The sequence below is a fragment of the Centroberyx gerrardi genome, chromosome 7 (assembly GCF_048128805.1).
Source record: "Centroberyx gerrardi isolate f3 chromosome 7, fCenGer3.hap1.cur.20231027, whole genome shotgun sequence".
In the NCBI taxonomy this organism is placed as follows: domain Eukaryota; kingdom Metazoa; phylum Chordata; class Actinopteri; order Beryciformes; family Berycidae; genus Centroberyx; species Centroberyx gerrardi.
The window spans coordinates 29,608,021-29,632,354 of record NC_136003.1 but is presented as its reverse complement, the minus strand read 5'-3'; the positions used below and the strand labels follow the sequence as shown (position 1 = coordinate 29,632,354).

The 24,334-nt window shown below is 41.5% G+C and overlaps 1 protein-coding gene and 2 non-coding genes across 3 annotated transcripts; 1 reads left to right on the top strand and 2 right to left on the bottom strand.

The window, feature by feature from the left end:
- Window positions 1-5,908: 5,908 nt before the first annotated feature.
- Window positions 5,909-9,763, bottom strand: LOC139907829 (ADP-ribosylation factor-like protein 4D). Its single transcript, XM_071894330.2, has 3 exons — window positions 9,633-9,763; window positions 7,956-8,779; window positions 5,909-7,124 (listed from the first exon to the last, which is right to left on the bottom strand). Exons 2-3 carry the CDS (start codon window positions 8,397-8,399, stop codon window positions 6,960-6,962), a joined length of 609 nt encoding a protein of 202 aa, XP_071750431.1. The 5' UTR covers window positions 8,400-8,779; window positions 9,633-9,763; the 3' UTR covers window positions 5,909-6,959.
- Window positions 9,764-15,409: 5,646 nt separating this feature from the next.
- On the bottom strand, window positions 15,410-15,491 carry trnas-uga (transfer RNA serine (anticodon UGA)). Its single transcript has one exon. It is a non-coding gene; the product is annotated as a tRNA-Ser (tRNA).
- Window positions 15,492-22,883: 7,392 nt separating this feature from the next.
- On the top strand, window positions 22,884-22,955 carry trnae-uuc (transfer RNA glutamic acid (anticodon UUC)). Its single transcript has one exon. It is a non-coding gene; the product is annotated as a tRNA-Glu (tRNA).
- Window positions 22,956-24,334: the final 1,379 nt, after the last annotated feature.

The window sequence follows — 24,334 nt, the reverse complement described above, 5'->3', positions numbered from 1 at the left end:
GAAAAAAAGAAAGTGAAAGAGTGCCGTTTAACGACAAGACAGCAGAAATTGCCGTAATTAAATCAACCTCCAGTAAATCGAAGTCGGCTCTGCTGGCTAAAGACTTTTCATGCGGAGGGTTTTCCTGTCAATACTGCTGACTAACTAATCCTGTTACTTACTTACTGCTCCAACAGCTGAGTCGCAGCAGGGGGGGAGCCTCCAATCAGGATAATTGGATTGACTATCAGTGGAAGTGGGCACGGGAGGGTTAGGCTAGTAGTGATTAAAATGCTAGGGGGATGGGACAGAGAGAGTTAGCATGCCATAGTAAGTCAAACTCTCTATGGCTCTTTGGATCTTGGTATAAATAGACTCGGGGTGGGGAGCTAGCTAACTTCCCTGCTAGATTCAAGCATGAATTCAAGACGTTCTAGTTGTTGTTCCCGAGATTGCTAGCTAAATTGATAACTGTTACGTCTATCGGTTTTGTGTTGAAGTAATGCTAGTTCTATATACACCTCCTGTGTGTGACGAAAGATCAAAATGGCCGATGTGGGTCAGTAGGAAGGTCAATAAGAAGTATATGTAGGCCAAACTCTCTATGGTCTAGGTATTGCCAGTAGGGCATAGTGTAGAGAGCTGTACTGTAGAATTGGACAAACTGATTTTATACAAAATGATTTTATTCTCTAAAATGGACATGGCATTTTGCAAAATAACTATATGTAGCCTATGACTTTTGGTATAGCTGGGAGTGTATAGAGGTGTAAGGCTTTTGAATTGAATGGTGTCAGAATTGGTAGAGAATTGGATGCCATATTGGTGACTAAATTATACGTCTACTTAAAACAGAGTTAATAAACTCACTCTCCTTGTAGAAATAATAGTTTTCATCTAATTAAGGAGCGTGCTTTTGAATTGTTCTGTATGAACTCTATGAATTGCCAAAGCATGGCATTTACAATGCCTGGGGTGTGATTCCCCAACCATGCTAAAAATGAATGCATTCATGCTACTGTAAGATGCTTTGGATGTCCACCAAATGGCAAGCTGATTATGTAAAATGGCATTTTACATATCCCATTTTACATAATTAGCTTGATTGGTAGCGTGTCAATTTATCCTACAAGCAGGAACAGGACTCCTGGGTTCCAGACTGCACAGACTCACCCAGAGAGAAAGCCATAGTCTGTGCTAGCAGGAATAACACCTTTAACATATGGCTCTTGGTATAAAGTGGAGTTGGGGATAAGGCTACAGGCTTTAACATATGGCACATGGTGGAAGTGATAAGGCTATTGGCATACAAACTAGCTAGAGGGGGGATGGGGAATGACCAAACCCTATATCTACAGCTCTGGGAATATATGGACCATCAGTGGAGGTATATGAGAGGATTAGGCTACTGGCATACCAACAGCGTATTATAATGGCTCTGTGGATTAGTCTACCAGGAGAATAGGTTGCAAATTGGGGGAGGTGGCACACTGAAGGAGACTAAATCTGGAATCTAAACTTAAGGCTGGAATTCCCAAGGCCAGAAGAAACCACAGCAGTGTGTTGCTGCCTGGTTTTGGTTGGCACAGAGTTTGCAGAACTCTCTCCTCTTGCTATTGCTCTGGTATTGGCTCAGCTATGAATAAAGGCAAAAATGATTCTGATAAAAAATGAAGAATACGAGGGGTAAGACTGTAAGACGGCAGTGATATATAGCTTTTGGCTATATATCAAGCCGTAGCCAAACTCTCTGCATCTTGGATTAGCTATATGGGGGATAAAGCAGCTGGTGAGTTTCAGGTAGGGAGAGACCTGGAATAAAAGTACTGGGTTGATTTGCATAAACCTGCTGATCTAGGACGACAGGTCAGATCACATGACCTGTCAAACTTCACTTTGACTTCAGAGAGGAAAGACAGTCTCTGAACAACACACCTATTTTGAGAATTTTTAGGATTGTAGGCCCTTAAGCAGCCAAATCGTCAGTGTTCATTTAACTCTGCGAGTGTAAAAGTCAACATTATGCCTGTGTTTATGTGAGTCCACACCCATCAGAGTTAATTTAACACTTTTGATAGTTTTGAACAGCCACACCCAGAACCATATCAGCTCTATGAATAGACAAACAACTCTCCAATCAACTTCAACGTAGCCACTAGCCAAGTGCTGGTAAATATTGGCTGTACTAGCCGCTTTGGAAAGTAACCAACTTCTAACCAACTCCTTTTATTCAATGAGAATGCACGATTCTGAAATCTACTTAGGTTTATAAGACATTAAGTTTTCCATTGAAACTCTGACTCCACTCGCCACTGTGGCCGGTTCACACAAAGGTTAGTTTCATGCCCTACTGATGATAAAGAAGATCCAGCAGCAGTGTGGGTGGCCTCTAGTCCCGGAGGGATCACATGGATGACTAGACTTGGTTTGGGTATCAGTGAAGTGACTGAGGTTGAACATGGGGGGTTGGGTGTGTTAGATTTGGTATCAGAGAGCAGCCTGGACTAGTCATGTGAGTGGGCGGGGGCTGGGCTAGTATTGGTGGGCTTTAACATTCCAGTGTGACTGTTCTCTACTGCCTGAAGGCCAGCTGGCCATCACATAATAGTAATACTAAGGCCACATCCACACTAATACGTTTTCGTTTTAAAACGCATAACTTTTGCTACATTTACGCCTAGCGTCCACACTACTCCGGCATTTTCGGACCCCTAAAACGGAGACTTTTGAAAACGCTGCTGACCCCGTTTTAGTTCGAAAACTCCGGGATTGCGTTTTAGTCTGGACGGGCGGAAACGGAGACTTTTGAAAACAATGACGCAGACGCCCACGTTCACTTCCTGATTGGGTCTTATCAGTCACGACGTCCGCCTCGACCGCCTTATACTCGTGTGTTACTGTCAGTAACAGTTCCACCTCGTCGTCGGTCCAAGCAAAGAAATCTCTGGTCGTACTTTTCGCCGTTGCTGTTCTTCCTCCGTAGTATTTTCTGCAACTAAGCGACCAACCGCAGAGTAGACAATCTGCTTCCTGTTTACACCGGCACGCGCATGCCCAGTGTACGTGAATGGTCATGTGATATGCGTTTTCAGGCGTGTTAGTATGGACGGAGATTAATTCTGAAACGCTCATGTCGACGGAGATCGTTTTCGTTTTAAAACGCCGTTTTAAAACGAAAACGTATTAGTGTGGATGTGGCCTTAAGTATTGATGAACAACAGACCTTCATTGTATGAGCTGTGTTTGGCAAATAAAGGGGGTGCAACCTTAGGATTTGGGTTCCTGTCTAGTTGCCTGCATCTCAAACCCAAATTATTCTGGCTAGTGAGGACAGTTTTGCACTTGCCCTTGACTGAAAAATACTCGTCTCAGACTCCTGGGCTGGTAACATTCCTTGGCTGTGATTCTACATTTACATTTTAGGCATTTAACTGATGAGAGCAACTTACAAAGTGTGTCACATGAGTTACATTTCTTGATCACCAACATTACAAGCTTTTAATTGAATCAACAAACATCAGACCAGTCTATACAGTATTCTTTGCTGCAGTGGTAAAATTTAGCCTTACTATGGCACAGTTGGTCTAGCAGTGTAGTGAACAACCCACTGTTATTGATTTCTGTTGTGAGGTGAGCTTATGAGTGTGTGTGTGTGTGTGTGTGTGTGTGTGTGTGTGTGTGTGTGTGTGTGCGTGCGCGTCCATGCCTGCATGCATATGTTTGTTTGAAGTCTACCCTGCCCACAGCCTTCCTTTCATTTCTCCTTCAAATATTCATGAAAGCCCAAACCTCTCAGATCTTTTTCTTATTCTGTGCACATATAAAAAAAACACTTGGCTAAAGCACACAAGCTACAACAAGCCTTGATGATTTCAACTCTGAGAAAGTCAGCATGTGTTGACCTGTCTACACAGCCTTTGGTTTCTCATGTACAGCAGTTTAGCAGCAATTAATTGGCAAGAATTCCCACAAACAGTTTAGGACTGTGCTAAGGTGCTATAACTAGATGGACCTGACATTATTCCCACAGCGGCCATTTTGAACTAACATCACACTCGAGGTGGGAAACTCTACCTGGAGGACTGATACAATAATGTTCCTTCAAAACATGAGTGAGGACTTCAGATAGAGTTATCAAATTAACTGACAATCTCGGGAATAACAAGTTTGAATTTAGCAGGGACGTTAGCTAGCTTACTGGCTAGTTAGCTAACTAGCTACCTAGATTAGCTAGCTAACAACTATAATACCTTAAAATGTGAACCTATATGTCTTTCAGGTTCAGTTTTTTCAAGTTATAAATGTTAGATAGGTAGATAGGTTTCGGTTCAAAATGCTGTCATGGATCACCTTTGTGTTTTAGGCCAAGACAGATGAATTGCAAGAAATCATCCAGACTAAAGTCCCAATCCCAATCCCAATAGAAAGTTCTAAAACTCAGGGGTTCTCTTATCAACCACGACTTGTATCTACAGAAAACAACAATTAAGATCTGGGTCCTTTTTTACACCTCCAGAAATTCACTTCTGACTTCCTGGATCCAGATTGTGTTGCTAATCAGCCTGAGCCAAGACATTGTAACTATACTGCAGTCCTGTTGATTTCCATAACGACTATTTCTAAGATAAATGGCTCCACAGGCACATGATCATAAAAACACAGAGAAAACTAACGTGATGGTGGTGGAGGGGGTTTACAAAAAAATAAATAGGTTTTCTGTATCCCATAAACCCTGCAACCCTGAAACTGTAAAATTACATCCACTTCCCTGGTATCGACAAACGCAGATCTGAGCTGCTACCGACTCTCCGACTCTATTTTGACGTCATGAAAACTGATACACAAGATGACAGCTCTCCTTTCTCACTCAAAAGGACTCCGCATGAATGGACTCTTCAGGGCAAAACCACCTCAAACAGGGCGGTGACATGAGCCTGGGCACTTGATACCATTACAAGGGAGAGAGGGGGAGAGAATGAGGGAGAGGCAGGGACAGAGAGAGAGAGAAGGGCAACAAGAGAGGTGGGGAGGGGGGAAGAGAGAAAGGATGGAAAAAATGACCTGCTCTAGCCTGCAGTGATGAAAGTAGTGAACTGAGTGACTGTCTACATGAAACTGAATGATGCCCATATGGCAATGATCAACCTCTTCGTCTTCCCGGTCTTCAAAGTCTTCAGAATCACATTGGCAGTTATATCTCTAGATGCAGCCTGGGCCTGAAAAGTAAATCCAGCCAACAGTTGTAAATGTGTTATGTGTAGCAGCAGCCTGTGTGTATGAATAACGCAAGTTTAGCTCATGTTGACACTGGAAATTGTTTGGTTCCTAGATAACAGCAGTTTTGTAGAATTTGTAAGAGCTTTGCTATGCAGCGCTGATAACCTCAAGGAATCTGAAAATACTGAAGGCCATCGTTAGTTTGTACCTATCACTGCCAGTCACTCACATTATTCTGTTCTCCCATAGAGGCGCCTGTGTGTTGTGAGTGACCATGAAGCACATTCCTACAGTGTAGGGTAGCCGGATTCTCAGCTGTTCCAAGTCCAGATGTGGTGCAAATTAGGGCTGAATGATATTGATTGAAAGAATATTGCAATTGCGATTTAAACTGCGATTCATATCATCTCAAGTTTTTCTTGTCATACATTTTTTAGAACTTTTAAAATTGTTTGAACAAAAGTGATCTTGTTAAAAAACAAATAGATGTCAGTGTGCAGGATTTACTGAGTTTGAGTATGATGAAAGGTTTTCACCAATATTGGACGCTCCTCTCTCTTAAGAAATGAATTGCAGCCTCTGCAATTTGGAAATTGCAGAAATTCATATTGCGATTTGGATTTGATTTGATTTTTTTCCATTAATTGCTCAGCTCTAGTGCAAATAAAATGAAAAAGCAACACTTCAAATAAAGAAACAGATTTCCAGAAAATAATGCCAAGGTTGTTCAATAATTTATTCATTTGCTTAGGTTTTACAAAAACGTATGTACACAATGTAAAAACAACTTTGTAGTAACTTCACCTACCGACCAACCAGTCAGCCAACCCTAAAAAAAACACTGAACTGTGACAAGCAAACAATGGTGGTGAAGAGTGAAAAACACAATTTGAACTTGCATGACTAGACTTAGCAGCCGCAGGGGTTGTTTGTCCTTAGGTCTGACAACATCATGTTCATCAGCTTGTAATGTTATCATGGCACGTCTCCACTCTAGTCCCAACGGCATACCTAACTTAACATTGGGCAATTTTTGACCCGGAATAGTAGTAATAATAATAGTCCTCTTTTGATCCACAAAAGTGTCATCTTAATATTCCCAAGCAGGTATTTGGGTGAACATCCATGCAACATAAAGAATCATAGCAAAGTGTAACATTTAAACTAGGTGAAAGGAACTGCCATATGCCATAGGAACAGGAACAACGCTCCAGATAGTGCAGTTTGCTGTTGGCACTACAGTTTCTCACGTCAAAGTAGATGTGGCAAAAGGTACGCAACGGTACGAAAATATCCTTCAATGTTGGAGTGAGTGCATCAGTGGCTGTGTTCAACATATTGCACAGATCTGTCTCTCTCTTCCCCTCTGAACTGTCCTCCTGGAACTTCCTCTCTCTCTCTCCGCCACACTCCTTCAAGGATGGGGGACGAGGAGAAGGAAGGAAGGGTGCTGAAAAACCCCAAAACAATCCCAAGGGAAGTAGGTCCGTTGAAGTGTCTAGAGGATGCAGGCAGGTATTAGCACTGTAGCACGGCTGCAGGACAGCATGGGACAGAATTCGGAGCTTAAGTTTGAACTTGGTTGGAAACATCCCAACTCGTCTGAGGGACCGACAGGCTTTTGAAACAATCTCACCCTTATTCCTTCAGGTTTTACCCACCAACGTTCCAAAAGTGTCGCCAACAGGACCCTCGTCAAGTTCCTCAGACAAGTATCTGTTCAGACAATAAACAACTGCTAACCCCCCTCCTCCTCGTCCCCTTCATCTCTTCTTCTTGCTGTGCCGAAGCATCTTCTTCCTCTTCAGGACCATCTCGTAGAGCTTCTCCAGGCCGGGCTGCAGCCCCTGGCCGTCCAGCGCGGAGCAGCCCTGTGTGTGGTGCAGCGTGGACGAGCTCAGCTCATGGAGGGCCAGCACCTTCTCCACCTGAGACACGGGAAAGGAAAGGGGGATGTTAGTCACAACCTGGCACTCCTGCTACCACTCTGATCACCTATCTGCATGTAATGACTCTTTCAATGATTTTATTGACTATTAACTGTTGACTTGAATTGATTTAATTGATAAAATGGCTATAGAGAGCTCACATACAACTACACAATAACAATTTTCAATACCTAATAGGGCTTAATAAAGCACTCTCTCTCTCTGGGTTGACCAATATAGGTTTTTGAAGACCGATATTTTCGTACTGAAGCTGCTGATAGCCGATATTTTGTGCCTATGTTCAATATCTTCAAATTTGACAATTTTCAGGCCCAAAAAATTACAAAAAAATTACAAGAATACAGTGTTTCCCCCAAAATTGTATTCTTGGCAGGGTGGAAACAGCATTTATACCATCAAGTGACACTCGATGGCAACTCTCCAGTAAAACCCACACTTCTTTTAGGTGGTTAGCAGCTCTTTAAGTAAAGAAAATTTCATCTCATCGCAGATTTTACAGGCTATTTTTTTGTAGCTGTGTCCCAGTATACCTGAATAAAATGATCAAACTACTATTAAATCTTGTAAATCTACTGCTCAGTTGCTACGCAACTTCTGTTGGCGAAAAGATGCAACAAAGATCCCACAAATTTTGCCAAAGAAGAAACTGGCTAGCCATGTTTTGTTGTGCAGTGGAAACCGGGCCAACATGCAAGAATATTCTTCGCTGCTATTGTGACTCTTGCACTTATTGGTTGCCTTTCTGCACTCATTTTAACATCACTCTGATTTAGAGCGTCAGCAAAACCTCCGATGTGTAAAACTAAGTACCTCTAAAGCCGACATCGCTCCGTCCAGGTCCTGTTTGTTAGCCAAAACCAGCACCGGCACCCCCTGGTTCTCCGCCGACCGGGTGATCCGGTGCAGCTCCACCTTGGCCTCCTCCATGCGCTCCGTCTCGGCCGCGTCCACCACGAACACCAGCCCGTCCGTCCGCCTGGTGTACGACTTCCACAGGGGCCTCAGCTTCTCCTGCCCGCCGACGTCCCACACCTGGAACGTGGTGGAGTTGGTTTTGGAGTTCCCCATGGACACTTTGATCCGCTCCATGTTGAAGCCTTTCGTGGGGATCGTCTCGACAAACTCCCGCAGCTTGAGTCTATAGAGGAGGGAGGTTTTCCCCGCAGAGTCCAAACCGATCACCACCACGTGCATGGACTGGAAGTTGGGGAGGAAGGGCGTGTTGGGGGCAATTTCTGTTAACTGGTTCCCCATGTTTGGTTGCTGCTGTATATATTGTTTGTCAAGGTGTAGCGGAATAGCCCCTTCTAACGATTTATAAGGCTAAATATTTTCCTTTGGCAGGATCTTCCTTTAGACTCCCTCTTTTGATCCTTTGAAACTGGAGAGTTTTCCTGGTTTTTGTAATCTGCTGCCTTGACTTTTCCCCGCCTTCTGAAACTGCTTTCAGCCTGATTCTAGGTCCTTGAACGTTGTTGCTTTCTGGGTTCTTGGCAGCCAACAAAGTGACCGGAGACTTGGGAGGTGGAGGTGGAGGGAAGGGAGTCTCTTTGGCTGCAGAGCGGTTCACACCTCTGGCTCCACTTCAAAGGCAGACTACTGGGGACAGACAGCCGGCTGCAGTCACTGAGGACCTGGACAGGAGAAAAAAAAAAAACAGAGAAGAGGAAAACATGAGTCAGCTATTTTAACAAGGGCACCGGTCTGTCAGTAATTAGCCCGAGACTTGGTAGTGCAGCCACATAAGGCAAAAAAAATGCCATTAGATTACAGAAGAATGAGAAAAATCAAGGTTATATGTTGAGCTTGAGTAGTTTTATAAGGACAGCAAAACAATGATTTAAAGAAAAAAACAGATGGGACAAACGGGAAAATTCATGAGACATAACATAATGTTAATGGGGCTAATTTGACTGTAAAAGAGCATGCTGAACAGTTAAAAAGCTGCTGGCAAGCTTTTGTCCCGATTGCGATTGCACAGTGAATGGTGAACCATGGTAATTGCAAGGCAGGCATTGTGAGCAGCTGTGGCGTTTAGTGTTGTGTTTTTTTCTAGGTGTATCCCGTACAGAACTGGAAAGACGAGGATGAAAAAGCAGGAAAAGAAATCCTGCAACGCCAGTTCTGGCTCTTGCTAGGTAGCTATCGTTAGCTAACTAGCTAGTTACCTAAAAACAGGCACTTTAGAACCGAACTAGCTAAGCAACTGAGTCCCGTTTGCGATATTAAAATGAGTTACGTTAACGCCAAAAGAAACATTATTCACAGCAACGACAAGAACAAAACTTAACCGATTCGAAAACACATTAGCATGCTTTCTGATAAGTTTGCAATTTGGTTAAAAAGTATATTTTCCATTTCTTTTAGCCTGGCTGTCGGCGAAATCTTCAACGGACGTTACTGATGTCGCCGAGTTAAAACGAGCGTATCCAACCACCAAAAAAAAAAAGTCAAACAGACCCATTTTTTTTGGCTAAATAATCTCACCTGTCAGCGCTTCCACACTCCTAAAACACTCAGCATTATTTCGGCGCGTAGAAATCCCGAGTAAAATCCAAGTTGTAAACTAAAAATCCCGATAGAAGTGTGTGTCTCTCTCTCTCTCTCCCTCCTTCTCTCTGCTTTTCCAACGGAGACTGAAGCTGAAGAGAAGCGGCGCCGGTGAAAAACACAACCAACCCCCCGCTGGTGACGTAGAGAGGGAGAGAGAGAGAAAGAGAGAGAGAGAGAGAGAGAGAGAAATACTGACAAACCCAACTGAAAATTCACGATATTACTATACTATACAGCAGCCTACTCAATGCTGAGTTTATAGTGACTTTATTGTAGTTTTATTTTATTTTTTATTTTTTTATCTTTATTTTATTTTTATTTTTATTTTATCTTGTATGGTATCACTATAATATTCCTGTAATGAAATTTTGCTCTGCGCATAGTATCATGGAATTAGTTCTTTTTAGTAAGGCAAGCGTGTGGTAGATGTGTGTGTGTGTGTGTGTGTGTGTGTGTGTGTGTGTGAGAGAGAGAGAGAGAGAGAGAGAGAGAGAGAGAGAGAGAGAGAGAGATAACTGACTTTATCAGATTTAAATTGGAGTTTTTGAATAAAGAAAATATGAAAAACAAAGAATCTTTCCTGGAAGAGAATGTGAAGAGAATATGTCGTTTTGTCAAAATACAAACAAATAATAAATAGTGTGCAAACATTTAAATTCTCCATTTTGAAGCAGGGTGGAAAACAGCAGGTTTGACACAGATCAAGCAGCTTGGATGCAAATCCTTCATGAGCTTCATGCTCATCTTCAACAATGACAAGAATGTGAAAGGAAAAATAAAACACTTCAAACAACATGAGGCTGTCTGTCATTCAGAGATTTGCACAACACTCAGTATTTTAGGTCAAATACTAAAGTCAGAATCAACTCTCTGTTTGGTCCAGAGTCATTTCCAGACCAGGGTCCTGAAACCTTTTCAGTTCACGACCCAAATAAGAAACAACATCAACATCACCATGCAGCAGCAATATCCCTATGAAAAAGTAAGGGTCTAAGTTTACTTTTTAAAGTATACTTAAGTATAAAAAGTAAACTACCATTTGGCAACTTTAAATGTACTTGTAAGTATACTTATCTATGGGACTAGGCTAGACTTAAAGTTAACTCAAAGTACACTACCAGTGTACTTGACGGGGCTGAAATGGTCCATTTAAGTTTATATCTGTATACTTTAAGTATACAAGTTACAGTAGTTTAAGTATACTTGTAGTATCATTAAAAGTTAAAAGCGTAAGTATAGACATGAAGTCCAGCAGGTCATCACGGGTCGGTCCGGCCGTCAGCTGGTGATTTGCATGGTGATGGGCTGTGTCATTCTTTCCTTGAACGCCGCCACTCATTATGATAACGACATGGGTGTGTGTGTGTGTGCAAATGTATGTATGTGTGTGTGTGTGTGTGCTGGGGGTGTGTGTGTGTGTGTGACAAGTGATGACCTGCTGACTGTCTGACTGGAGCCAGGCTGGCTGACTGTTCCAGGAACGTTTTACAGCTTTTTTGTCTGCTGTCGCTCTTAATGGGTGCTGAAACGATTAGTCGATTAATCGATTAGTCGATTGACAGAAAATTAATAATTTTGATAATCGTTTTAGTTATTTATCAAGTAAAAATACCAAACATTTGCTGGTTACAGCTTCACAAATGCTTTTCTCCGTTTCATATCATTATAAAATTAACTAATACTTTGGTTTTTTTTGGCTGCTGGTCAGACTGAGTAAACAATTTTAAGAATCACTTTGGCCTCTTTAATTAATCGATAATGAAAATAATCATTAGTTGCAGCCCTTCTTTTAATCAGGCAGTATAGGGGGAAAGTTTCCTGTTCTGTGCTGTGTGGTTACATGTGGAAGTTTGTCAGGATTTGCCGCAGCACAAGACAATATCAAATCGAAATCGAGATAATGGAAAGGCAGACATGATTTTATTAAAATTGTCTGAGGGAAATGAAGCTGAGGCTTTATTCCTGTTTGTCCCTGAAGTGGAAACCAGACCAACAGCAGACTGATTTGAATACAGTGACGCTGATGTGGAGATTATTTAGTCGAGTGGCCACCAGCATCATGGAAGCTGCAGAGAACACAGCAGCAACTGTTTCTGTGCGTGTGTGTGTGTGTGTGTGTGTGTGTGTGTGTGTGTGTGTGTGTGTCGGGGTATGTGTCCAGTGTGTGGCTGCATGACAGAGAGAGAGAGGGAGAAAGAAAAAGAAAGAGTGAGAGAGAGAGAGAGAGTATGGTGTGCTGCAAATCTAAAGCCTGTCATCAACTGTGTCAGGTGTGACCAGCAGAAAAAAAGATGTGGACACACACACACACACACACACACACACTAAGGAGCTAGATTGAAAACTCACTGGGGTTTTGCAGAGTGGGAAAATGTCTTGTCACATCAGCAAGCTGGACAAGTGTCCTTCTCTCTCTCTCTCTCTCTCTCTCTCTCTCTCTCTCTCTCTCTCTCTCTCTGTTTTTCCCCACCCAGCAGTTTTCTGATAGCGGCCCACAGGGGGTTTTCTGCTCCGGAGCGTCACAGAATCAAAGCAGATAGAACAGACATTTAGATTTCCATTTTGGGGCGTTCAGCTGCGATGATAAGAAGACGCTCGTCAGGTGTTTTTTCTCAGGGACATTTTGCTGGATGTTCTGGCTGTTGAGGAGATGAAACCTGTGACCTTTAACCCATTAGATTCAGACCTGTGACCTTTTTTCTGGTCCCAGTCCATAGTTTAGGAAACACGGGTGTCTCTGGGGACGTAAATGAGAATGAGACCAGCCTTCGTGTGTAATAATCCTCTCTAACTAAAATGTCAGAAACAGAATCAGAAACTATATCTCTTGGTGAGAAGAATAAGAAAGGTCATTCAGGCTGATTAGGGATCAGCCTTCCCGCCTTCTTCCCTGTCTTTATCCATCAGCGGCAAATTTATAAAACTGATCCCAGAGCAGTCATGTCAGGGCAGCGCGGCCGGGCTGGTGGTTCCTTATTGGACAGACCAGCAGCGCCCCCTGCAGTCTGACGCAGGAACAGCAGCTGACATCAGAGGCTCCAACTTCCTTTAAAAATACACTGAAAACATCTTTACACGTCTTTTTACACAATGCACTAATGTTGGGTTTTTTTACTGTAAATGCCTGCTGTTGTTTTAGGCAAGGGAAACTTTATTGATAGCACATTTCATACACAAGGCAAATTCAATGTGCTTCACATAAAATGCAACAAATACATAATTTGTCAGGTAAAATGACATTATCAACTCCTAAAATTACATTAAAAAGACAGAAAGAAATATAAAATAGGTAGGTAAGGATAATAATGAAACATAAATAAATAGATTTTACTTGAATCTATGCACTTTAAATTGTCCTCTGCATGTGTGCATGTGTATGCATGCATGTTTTTATGAAGATGACATGTATGTTATTATTTTAATTTATTTTCTCATACATGTATTGCTCCTACTTTGGCTTTGTAAAGCACATTGTGTTGCTTTTTGCATGAAATGTGCGATACAAATAAATTTGCCTTGACCTGACTAAATATGAAGTCTTCAGTTTGAGCTTTTCTCCACGGTACCAGATAGTACCATGAATACTAAATTCACTATTGTCATGTGAAAACCTTGTAACTCCGGTTTATGATGGATGAATGTGATTTTCATGGTTTGACTTCACTTGAGCTCACATGTTCCTCTGTGAGCTGAGAAAGTTCTCCAACATTTTGTGCTCATGAAACTCTTTCAAAACCCCACTGGATAACGTTATGATATATAATTATAATTACCATGAAGCTAAAAACAAGGCAGTTTTTCTTAGTTCCTGGAAACCTGACATTGTGGAGATGAGGAGTTTTTTCACCGGACAGTGACAATATGATACGACTCCTCTGACCGGGGAAGTGGAGTCTGATGGTATTTTGGACACATAACTCTCTGATCTACATCTTTTAATGTAGATCAGAGATTTTAACCTAGTATGTGTTGATAGGGGAAAGCACACGCTCAAAAATCAAACTTTTTTGAAACGGCAGCATCATTTTATCATCTCTTCCCCTCTTACTCATACTAGCTGCACAGCTTTGGGTCTTGATCTATGTAAAAACAGTATAAACGAACAGTTTTTTCTTGACTGCAGGACTCTATTCATTGTAGATTTTAATCTAAAAGGGGCAGAATGAGGCCCGAAAATGAGCCTGAAATACCAAAACGAACACATTTGCTCAGAAATGCTCTGATTATGACCTGGATTGATATATATATACTGTATGTTTAGAGCTAAAAAAAACAAACAAAAGTGTGTGGTTTCACAGTAAGGTCAGTAAGTTATTAGCTCAGTTTTACTATATGGTGGCTTGTTCTGCTTGGTGTTCATTAGTCATTGTATGGCTAAGCGGAACACACACACACACACACACACACACACACACACACACACACAAAGAGCTGGGAGCATTGTTAGTGAGCCACAGGAGGTGGTGAGCAACGATTTATCTACCTCACCTTCCTGTTTTCTCTTACAAAGGCAACCCTGGAGAGCATTATGTTGCCTGGAAACTCTGTTTAACAAGGTGAGAGAGAGAGAGAGAGAGAGAGAGAGAGAGAGAGGAGAGAGAGAGAGAGAGAGAGAGAGAGAGAGAGAGGGGGGGGAGAGAGAGAGAGAGAGAGGGAGAGAGAGAGAGAGAGAGAGAGAGGGAGGTAAACAGAGAACAGTACCTCTCAACCTTCCACTCAGGCTGCTGCAGGTTTCTGTTCTCCAGGGACGAACTGATGTGAGTAACACACTTCATTTTTTTGCTTGCTCATCATTTTCTCAGACAATCTGTGTATTAATCTGTAATGTCAGCCTGCTGCACAAGAGCCGTCAATTAGTATTTTCAGTCATCAGTTTATTCATGTGATGATTTTTCACTGGAATGGATCACATCAGTTCAGGTGTTTTATCCAAATGTGACAACAAAAACATCTTTAACTGGAATAGTGTATAACAGTGATAAGGGATTTCAGTTGGAGTTACAAACTTTAAAGATGAACGTTATGCATCTTACTCAAATATATTAACAAAAAATTTATAAAAAATCATCATAGCAATTAACAGTGATTGTTTCAGTTTGTGCCACGCTGCTGTAATATGGGAAAGAGAACAGTAATCAGAATCAGCGGTGGCAGTGATAGGGGGTCAGAGGAGTGTCAGGTAGCCTGCTTGTTGGATCAGTCCCAAGATGCATTTCACCTGGCGGCGCTCTGACAGACAGGAAACAGCTCGCACATCCAGACACTCAGGACAAAGCATCGTATGTCGACTACGAAGGAAATCCTGCGTTCTGCTCTTGCAACACCGTTTACTCAGTCAGCTGCCCTCTAGCCCCTTTAACTCCAAATTAAATATAAAAAATGCAGCATTTGTTGTTTGTTTCTGTCAACGTTCAGCACCATGACTGCATGCATGAGCGGCCCTGAGCAGAAACAAACCCATAACCTGCTGATATTAGTGCTGCTGTGTTTCTCCTATTGAGCCACACAGGATCATAAAGAAGAAACTTCACTTTAAGCACTTTCTGTTATCCATTACGAGGTAGAATAAACCGGAAGGACACACTGTAAGAAGCCTATAGACTGTATCTGCACTGCTGGAGTCTGAAGCACAGGAGATGCAACATCCACAGAATCTGCAGGTTTTTTTATGCCTATGAGGATTAGGAACATTAAAACAGTTCAGGTCTCATCGCTGTGAGCAGGGTTTGAACCTGCGCGGGGAATCCCCATTGGATTTCAAGTCCAACGCCTTAACCACTCGGCCATCACAGCTCTCTGAAGGATGGTGTGTGTGTGTGTGTGTCCTCCTGAGCCAGATTATATGAAAGGCTACTCTGATTAAAAACAAGGCTTTCTTTCTGTTGGGGTAATAGAGCAGAATAGATTAATAGAACAAATCTGACTTGTTTCAGGAGAACGCAACTTGTTTCACGACATTTTCTTGGTAAAAGTGAAATTGTCTTGGAGAAAGTTTCTTATTTCCAGATTTTCTTCATGGTTTTATGATGATTTCTTGAAAGAAGTCATATTGGCATGAATCAAGTGAAATTTATTGAAAACAGAACAAGATTATCTGCCAGTGCAGTGAGAGAATTTGACTACAAATATCATGAAATAAGCTTGATAGGTCTGGAAACAAGATAAAATCACTGGTCATTTTTTTGCAGTGTTTGTATTGCGATATATTGAATTTTGACACATTGTCCCATCCCTACTGGTTCTGTATGCGTGTCCCCAGCTGCGGGACATCAGGATGTCTGCGATGCACTGGGAGGCCCGGCGGCGTCAGTCCATGTTGGACCGCAGGACGGCCAGAGACAAACAACAGGTAAACAAACACACCTGCTGCTGCTGCTGCTGCTTGTAAATGCAAAGTTTTAGTTCACCCGTTGTGGGTCAAAATGAATAAGCAAGGTTCAAGAGTCTTCTGTGGATTCTTTATTCAGACATGCATGGTTCAGTTCAGTGTTCCTGACAAGCAACAAAGAAGTGACCAAGACAGGAGTTGAGGATCCACTTATATAGGTTAAAGTAAACAAAACTATAAATCTTGGCCCATAGCCAAACCCACTCGGCTCAAAACCAACCCACCAGTTCGGACTTCTAACTGCATGTCCACCTATAGAATCACTCAAAACCACACATAACCATATATAGTACATGTACACACATACATGCACTGATTAAATCATTATGGTACGAAGAGAAGAAAAGACGCTCTACTCTGAGAACAAAGAACAGAGTGTGTTATTCATATAAAAAGCACAATATTCATTTTATTTCTTACATGCTGCCGGGGGAAACCTGGTATCTCCAGAGGGTAAACCAAGAAAAAAAAACACCTTACTTCCATATGGATTCCCATGCAATGAAACGTGCTCAGTCCATAAAGGAGCACGTCAACTTTTAATTCAAACAGTGACCATGAAAATGACCAATACTGGAGTTTTCTTATTACCCAACAGCAGCACTACGTTTCCCATCAGGCTCAGGTTTAGATGCCATTATAGTCCTTAGATCCCCACTTTTATTAGATGTTTGCTTCACTGCTGCTGCAAAGTCACCCTAAGGTCCATCAGGTTCACCCAGCTTCATCTAATCCCAGGTGTGACCAGCCTGATCTCTTAATCCCATACAAGGAAAATCCACTGTGGAAATTCCTCAATACTGCAGCTATTTTGTACGGAAGCCCATTGAGGACATACAGTATGTTTTATGTATTTTATTTACAGCGTTTTCCCGTTATAACAAGTACATTTTCTTTGTTTTCTCAAGATATCAATTTATTTATGTCATTATCTCGAGGCAACACATTTTGCTTTCCCGAGATAATGAGAAAATTATAAAAAAATGTCCCCAAAATCTCAAGATAATTTTCTCATTATCTTGGGATTAAGAATAATTGTTTTCTCAAAATAATAAGATAATAATATTCATAATAATTCATAATTTTCTGCTTGGAGCTAACATCCTAAAGGAAAGCATGTTATTCAAAACCCAAATGTTGAGTCAGCAGGTCATCATGCACTGCAGTTGGAAATCTCAAGGAACGATAAAAATTAATTCATTATCTCGGGGGAAAGAAAGCGTTTGTTTTCTCGAGATGACAAGATCATTACTCTATGCCCATTACTTTATCTCGAGATAATGAGAAAATTATAATGTTATCTCCAGAAAACAAAGAAAATTAACTCGGGAAAATGGCATAAATAAAATGTATGAATAAATGTCCTCAATGGGCTTCCGTAATCTTGTGTTAGCGCTGCAGGATTTTCAAATAAGCCTTTAGACAAATACTTGTATATTTATATAAAAATGTAATAAAAGATGCAGATGTACTTGTTGGTTTGGAAGCAGCAGTCATTTACAAATCTAAAACAGACTTCCAAGAATAAAGGCTTCATGTCCTCTTGGGGTTTGTTACTGTAAGGACCCAAGACATCTGTCCCCCCCAGACCGGGTCCATACTGTACGGACTCCTCTCCTGGTTCTGATCCAGGTGCAGATCCTGCCTGGCCTGTTTCATTATTGAGCAGCAGCAGGGTGCAGTGGAAACTGAGCAGGGACATGTGACACCCGGCGTGGGGTCAGGCTCGCTTCCTGTGTGAGTCTGACGGGCCGCTGTGTCCTGTCGCTCATATCCAGGATGCACCGAGTGGTGTTAAAGGCGCATTCCTCACTCAATGATTTCCCATCATGCCTTGAGTGTAGATTAATACAGGAACACATGGAGCGTCCTGGAGAGGCAGCAAACTAGGAGGGAACTCATCATTAGGTGCAACCTATAGGTCCACTGTCTGTTTACTGTGTTTGACAGTTTACTGGTTACAGCCAGTGGTGGAAAGAGTACTAAAATGTCCTGTTCAAGTAGAAGTACTGTTACTTTAAGTAGCAGTAACTGGTGTAAAACTCTACTGAGGTAAAAGTAAAAAGTGTCTCATTTAAAATGAACTCAGAGTAAAAGTTCCTGAGTTCCTCTTTAGAAAAGAGAACATTGTCAGCTGAGATCTTTTCCATGTGATTCTAAAAGGAGAGAGGACAGAGTTCAAACTGGATTATTTTAACTGGAAACATTAGAAATGACAAAATAAAGTGCAGAAACAAAGTAAAGTCAGACTCCTCTTCTCACTGTGAATGGATTCACAGTTTGTCAGTTTACGTTGATCCAGTTTCATGTTTCACACAAAATGTGTACTCTGTGATGGATGTGATTTAAAATGTAGAGAAGTACAATAGTGCAAAGATGTACTTAAGTAAAAGTAAAATTACTGACTTAATAAAAACCTCAAAAAAGTCAGTTACAGTAATGTGAGTAAATTAGTTACTTCCACCCTTGGCTATCTATTCAAAGAATGTAACAAGTCTGTGGGCCTGGTCAGCTGTTCAATGTGAATTTAATGTTATGTAATTTAATCTAATCTAATCTAATGTAATCTCAGCCTATGGTCTCTTATAGTCTAATCTTTAAAAAAAGAAAAGTGCACAGCAGGAAACTTAAGTCATGCATTGAAAAGCTCAATAAAGCTTTAAACAGACAGTTGAAAGAAAGAGGGATCCTTATCAGAAATGACTCCAAAACCTCCTTCATCACACCGAGTCTTCCTCTGCTGCAGCTGTGTATCCTTTGTGAACGAGCTGAGCTGTAGAGACAGAGTGTGTTTCCTCTCACACACACTCACACACTCCCTCAGCACATGCTAATGACTTGACAAGTGTCTGCAGACAGGGAGAGAGCAGGGAGCTTTGTCTGAAACCACATCACACCTCATGCGACTGTCAGGAAATTAAAGAGTTTTAGTCCAAAATCAGATATCAAGCAATGGAACAAAGTGACACCTCTTATAAAATGCTTGATTTCACATTATTAAAACAAATTTTAATACCTTTTATGGTCAATAACCACAATTTTTTGACCGATTCCTTAGCTACTTTCAAACAAAATAACAGCCAAGATTGGACTTGGTGTCATTCTGACTTGACTGAATATTTTTTGTTGTTATTTTTATTTATTTGTTTATTTGTCAGGGGCGATGCAAATAGACACTGTTACAGGTTAAAAAACAAGAAACACATGCTCACAACACAACACGTTTAAAACATGACAGCAATATTCAAGATTGAAAAAGAAAAGAAAGTACAATAATGTAATTTAAATTCATAAAGTACATTCTATCAAATGTAGAGAAAGATCATAGTTAGCGATTACATGTGTGATTCTGTTTAAGCCATTGCTTTACTCTTTTATTAAAAACCTAGGGCTCTGTTAATGTTTTGATCTCTGTAGGCAGACTGTGCCTTTATCTAAAAGAGGGAATTTATTGACACACTTAAAAATCTGTTTTATGACCACAATTTGTTTTGGTCCAACGTAAAGGTCTGCAGTGAAAAAACAAAACACTGCAACAGGAGAGCGGTGGCACTGGGGCCACATCCACACTAATACGTTTTAACGATCTCCGTCCACACGAGCGTTTCAGAAATAATCTCCGTCCATACTAACACGCCTGAAAACGCATATCACATGACCATTCACGTACACTGGGCATGCGTGTGCCGGTGTAAACAGGAAGCAGATTGTCTACTCTGCGGTCGGTCGCTTAGTTGCAGAAAATACTACGGAGGAAGAACAGCAACGGCGAAAAGTACGACCAGAGATTTCTTTGCTTGGACCGACGACGAGGTGGAACTGTTACTGAAAGTAACACACGAGTATAAGGCGGTCGAGGCGGACGTCGTGACTGATAAGACCCAATCAGGAAGCGAACGTGGGCGTCTGCGTCATCGTTTTCAAAAGTCTCCGTTTCCGCCCGTCCAGACTAAAACGCAATCCCGGAGTTTTCGAACTAAAACGGGGTCAGCAGCGTTTTCAAAAGTCTCCGTTTTAGGGGTCCGAAAACGCCGGAGTAGTGCGGACGCTAGGCATAAACGTAGCAAAAGTTATGCATTTTAAAACGAAAACGTATTAGTGTGGATGTGGCCTGGGTCACTGGGTCACTGGGTCACTGGGTAAACTGGATACTGATGGAGGTCACTGGGTCACAGAGGCTCACATATCTTCAGTGGAGTCTTTCCTTAATGGAGATCTTCAGGCTATTGAAGTGACTTGTAGAAAAAACAAGAAGAAGGGAATAAAGATGATGATGATGAGAGAGATGAAACTTTAGTAAGCAGAGGGCCCACTATAGCACTGAACAGGACAGAAAAGAAAAGAAAAGAAAAGAAAAGAAAAGAAAAGAAAAGAAAAGAAAAGAAAAGAAAAGCCAGAGCCAACGATCTACCAGGGACACACGCATGATTTTCGCATCTCTGTTCTCATCACTTAACAGCTTAAAGGAATAGTTGGGTATTTTGAACCCTCGGCCCAAATAACAATTTTTCCATCATGATCCGTGTTAGTAGAAACCGCCTGCTCCGCCCCCTCCTACTCTACTGCAATAGAAACCTAGGGGACATACGCCACAGTCTGTGAAAACTATGGTAAACGTTGTTTTGCAAAACATGACACTCACAGTACCGGTGCCAGTATGTTATCTTGAAAAATTGAAAAAAAAAAAGAGCTTTCTGTCATCAGTTATTTTTGGAGACAGGGTCATTCTTCTGGCTCTCGTTTTTGCTGCATTCGCGGAGGGATATGTGTCCTATAGTACTAATGGGGATCATGATGGAAAACGTATTATTATTTGGGGCGCAGGGATTCAAAATACCAAACTATTCCTTTAAGTTTTAGTGGGCCAAACTCCCATAAACCTGGTGTGTTCCTCTAAGCTGCGGCACTGTGTCTGAGTGTTTGGGAGTGTCTGTGTATCTGAGTCTCCCTCTCTTCCCACAGCTGCTGCAGGAGTATTCAGAGTCCAGATCCAAAGCAGCAGAGTCAAACACAACACAAGAGCAAACAGGTATCAGTACAAACCTGCATTCATCATACTGCATCTCAGACACACTGTACATGACAGTTTCATGTTGTGTTGTGAGTGATTCTGCCTCTATACTCCTCCATATTGAGCCTGGTTTGTCTTTGTCTCATTCTAATACAGTTCTCTTAACAAAAGTGAATCTGACCAGACAAGGAACCAATTTTACGCCTAAGAAACGTTTGTTTACATTTAATTGCCCATTGGATCATGTCCAAACATGACTACTGTGGAGCTGGGCTGTCCCCACACACACACACACACACACACACACACACACACACGTCCCCCTTACGAGTGAAGCTAATCCCCCCTATTTGCCTCCACAGAGAGGATAATGGTGTGACTGTCTGCTCTCTTATTGCTTCATGAATGTGTGTGTGATGTCGGAAGGTGTTTAACACCTGAGCGGCCTCATTAGTGAAGTCAAACACACACACACACACACACACACACACACACACACACACACACACACAGTGCTAACAGCACATCTGCATGTGCAAGCTGCTGAATGGAAACACGGTTATGCATGAAGGCACAAGCACATACATGTGTGCACACTGATATGCATGCAAGGAAGCCCTTGTGCACACACACACACACACACACACACACACACACACACACACACACTTACTTTGTGATAAAAATTACTAATTCATGCCTTTCCTAGACAAAGGGTTTTTTCCACTATTACAGTAAGATACAATGTGTGTGTGTGTGTGTGTGTGTGAATTCTACATTATAAACTAACATAAAATTAGCATATGAAAACATTAGAACCACCTTCCTAATGAAGTTACATTAGTTTACTCCAAAATGCTATATATCCACTTTGGGAAAAAAAATCATCATCTGAAGTTGATGATTCAGTGTCTCTAAATGAGTTCAGTTGATGCAAGTCTTGGCATGTCAACCTACTGCATTTTAAAAATGTGTTTTACTTTTGTGCCATTAATGATTTTATAAGATTAGATATGACTTTTTTTTTTTTTTTTTAAATGCCTTAAAATGCCTCCTTTGCACAATCCATGTCTCAGCTGCCTCAAATCTTAAAAAAAAATCACCTGGGACTGGATTCACCTTAGTCTAGTTCACAAGGTCTTAATGTTTTGTCTGCTCCATTTTGTGTGTTTTTGCCAGGTTTCACTATTTTACCTGATATTCTGACTAAACTACAAACATGTCACTATCATATAAATATCACTGTTGCTGTGTGAAAACCTCATAACTCCAATTTTGGTGATATTCATGTTTTCACTTCAGCTGAAGGATTTCATGTTCCTGTATGGCTTGATGAAATTCTCAGACCCTTTTTATTAGTTCCTGAAAAGTTGACATTTTGGAGATATGAGGTTTTCCTAACTGCGACAATATGCTAATATACTACCAAAACCACATACACACACACACAGACAGGCATGTACACACTATCCATGGCTTTTCCTCATTCAACTTTTTACTTTGAAAACAGTAACCACACACACACACACACACACACACACACACACACACAGCAGGTAGGTCACGCTCCACAGTGTTCCCATTAGAACGAGGCCTGCTGAATAATTCATGAGGGCCACACTCAGCTGCTCCCACACTGCGAGTCTCAAATAGCAGCGATTGGAAACCTGAGATTTACCGTTCAGCCTCAGCCGGGCCGCGTCCCGCACACGACTGATGGCAGCAGATGGAAAGATATTATGTTTAGATATTAGTTCATCTCTCTCTCTCTCATTGGTTCTCAAGTTCCCATATGGTCTAGCGGTTAGGATTCCTGGTTTTCACCCAGGCGGCCCGGGTTCAACTCCCGGTGTGGGAAGATTGTCCTTTAGGAGTTATCCGGAATGAGTAAATCTATAGGTGAAACCGAGGATATGAAGGAGAAGTGAGTTATTTAGGGTTAGAGTGACTCTCCCATGCTGAAAAGCTCACAGGTTTGATTCCTAGAACAGACACCTGTCCTGTAAACATGTTCTCGAGCCAGACGCCCAACCTGCTCATTCAAACCCACTCATTCACATGAACTATAGGGTGTAACCTTTCAATCTGATGATTCGATTCTTTCAATGAATCCTAAAATTTCTCATTCTGCCCACGATTTGATGCGATTACTTTTATAACTCCACTAAACTGTGGAACAGTCTTGAATCTGTTGAGGTTTTTAAATTAAAACTCATCTGTTCGCTCTTGCCTTTTTATCTCTCTGATTATGCCCCTCTTATAATTTTATTCATGTATTTTTATTTATTTATTTTACTGTTTTATTGTGTCTACTTTTTATTATTTTATTTGCAGTATGTGTATTGCTTTTATTGTTTTAATATTTATGTAAAGCACTTTGTAAACTCTGCATTTTGAAAAGTGCCATACAAATAAAGTTTATTATTATTATTATTATAGGTAATTTGTAAAAAAGTCACTTGACGGACTCAGTCAGCAATAAGTAAACACATGTAAACTTTACACCAGGTAAGTTCAAAGCATTACATTTATTTTTAAGGCAAAACTTAAAGCTTCAAGGAACAGCAGCTCAGTGTGTCTGTAATATATTTTCAACAACTTTTTCTAGTCTTCTCCCTTTCTGCCTTGTTCAGCTCACAAACACCTTAATATTAATCAATATTAATCAATCCCAGCTTTTCAAATCGATGCAGTTTGCTTTCCAACTTCGAATCAATGTCTTGCAGGTTTGCTGATCTTGTGTGTTTCTGTCTCCAGCTGGGAGCCACTGCCCCAACTGTCAGGCCGACCTGCGCCCCGTCCCGCACAGCGCCAAGGTCCCAAACAGATACTCTGTACGTACGGCTGGCTGTCCAGAGAGCAGGACGTTAGGAACACCTGCCTGACACAAGAAGGCTTCTCAAAGCTTAAAAAAAACTCTAAATCCTGTCTCTGTCCTACATGACTGAAATCAGTAAAGGATCCTATAGCTTTCACCCAGAAAAGAGCAAGAGTTCCTAATGTTTTGTACATGCAGTGTGTATTTTTTTGAAGTATTTTATGTCGGGCTTATCGGTGGAATAGTAACTGTTTTCCTTCACAGTCACTACAGTACACCCAGCAGTGGTGAGGAAGAGGAGGAGGAGGAGGAGGAGGAGGAACTGCACTTTCCTCTCGAGGCAAAGGAAAGCAGACAAACTGACCCGAGCGCTGCAGCACAGTTTGGTTTGGATGCCAAATATTACAAAACACTGTCCG

Coding starts and splice junctions, on each gene's coding strand:
- LOC139907829 (XM_071894330.2), bottom strand. CDS start 8,399: ATGGGGAACCAGTTAACAGAAATTGCCCCCAACACGCCCTTCCTCCCC. Junction 7,125..7,955: donor GAGCGATGTCGGCTTTAGAG/GTACTTAGTTTT, acceptor CCCGTGTCTCAG/GTGGAGAAGGTGCTGGCCCT.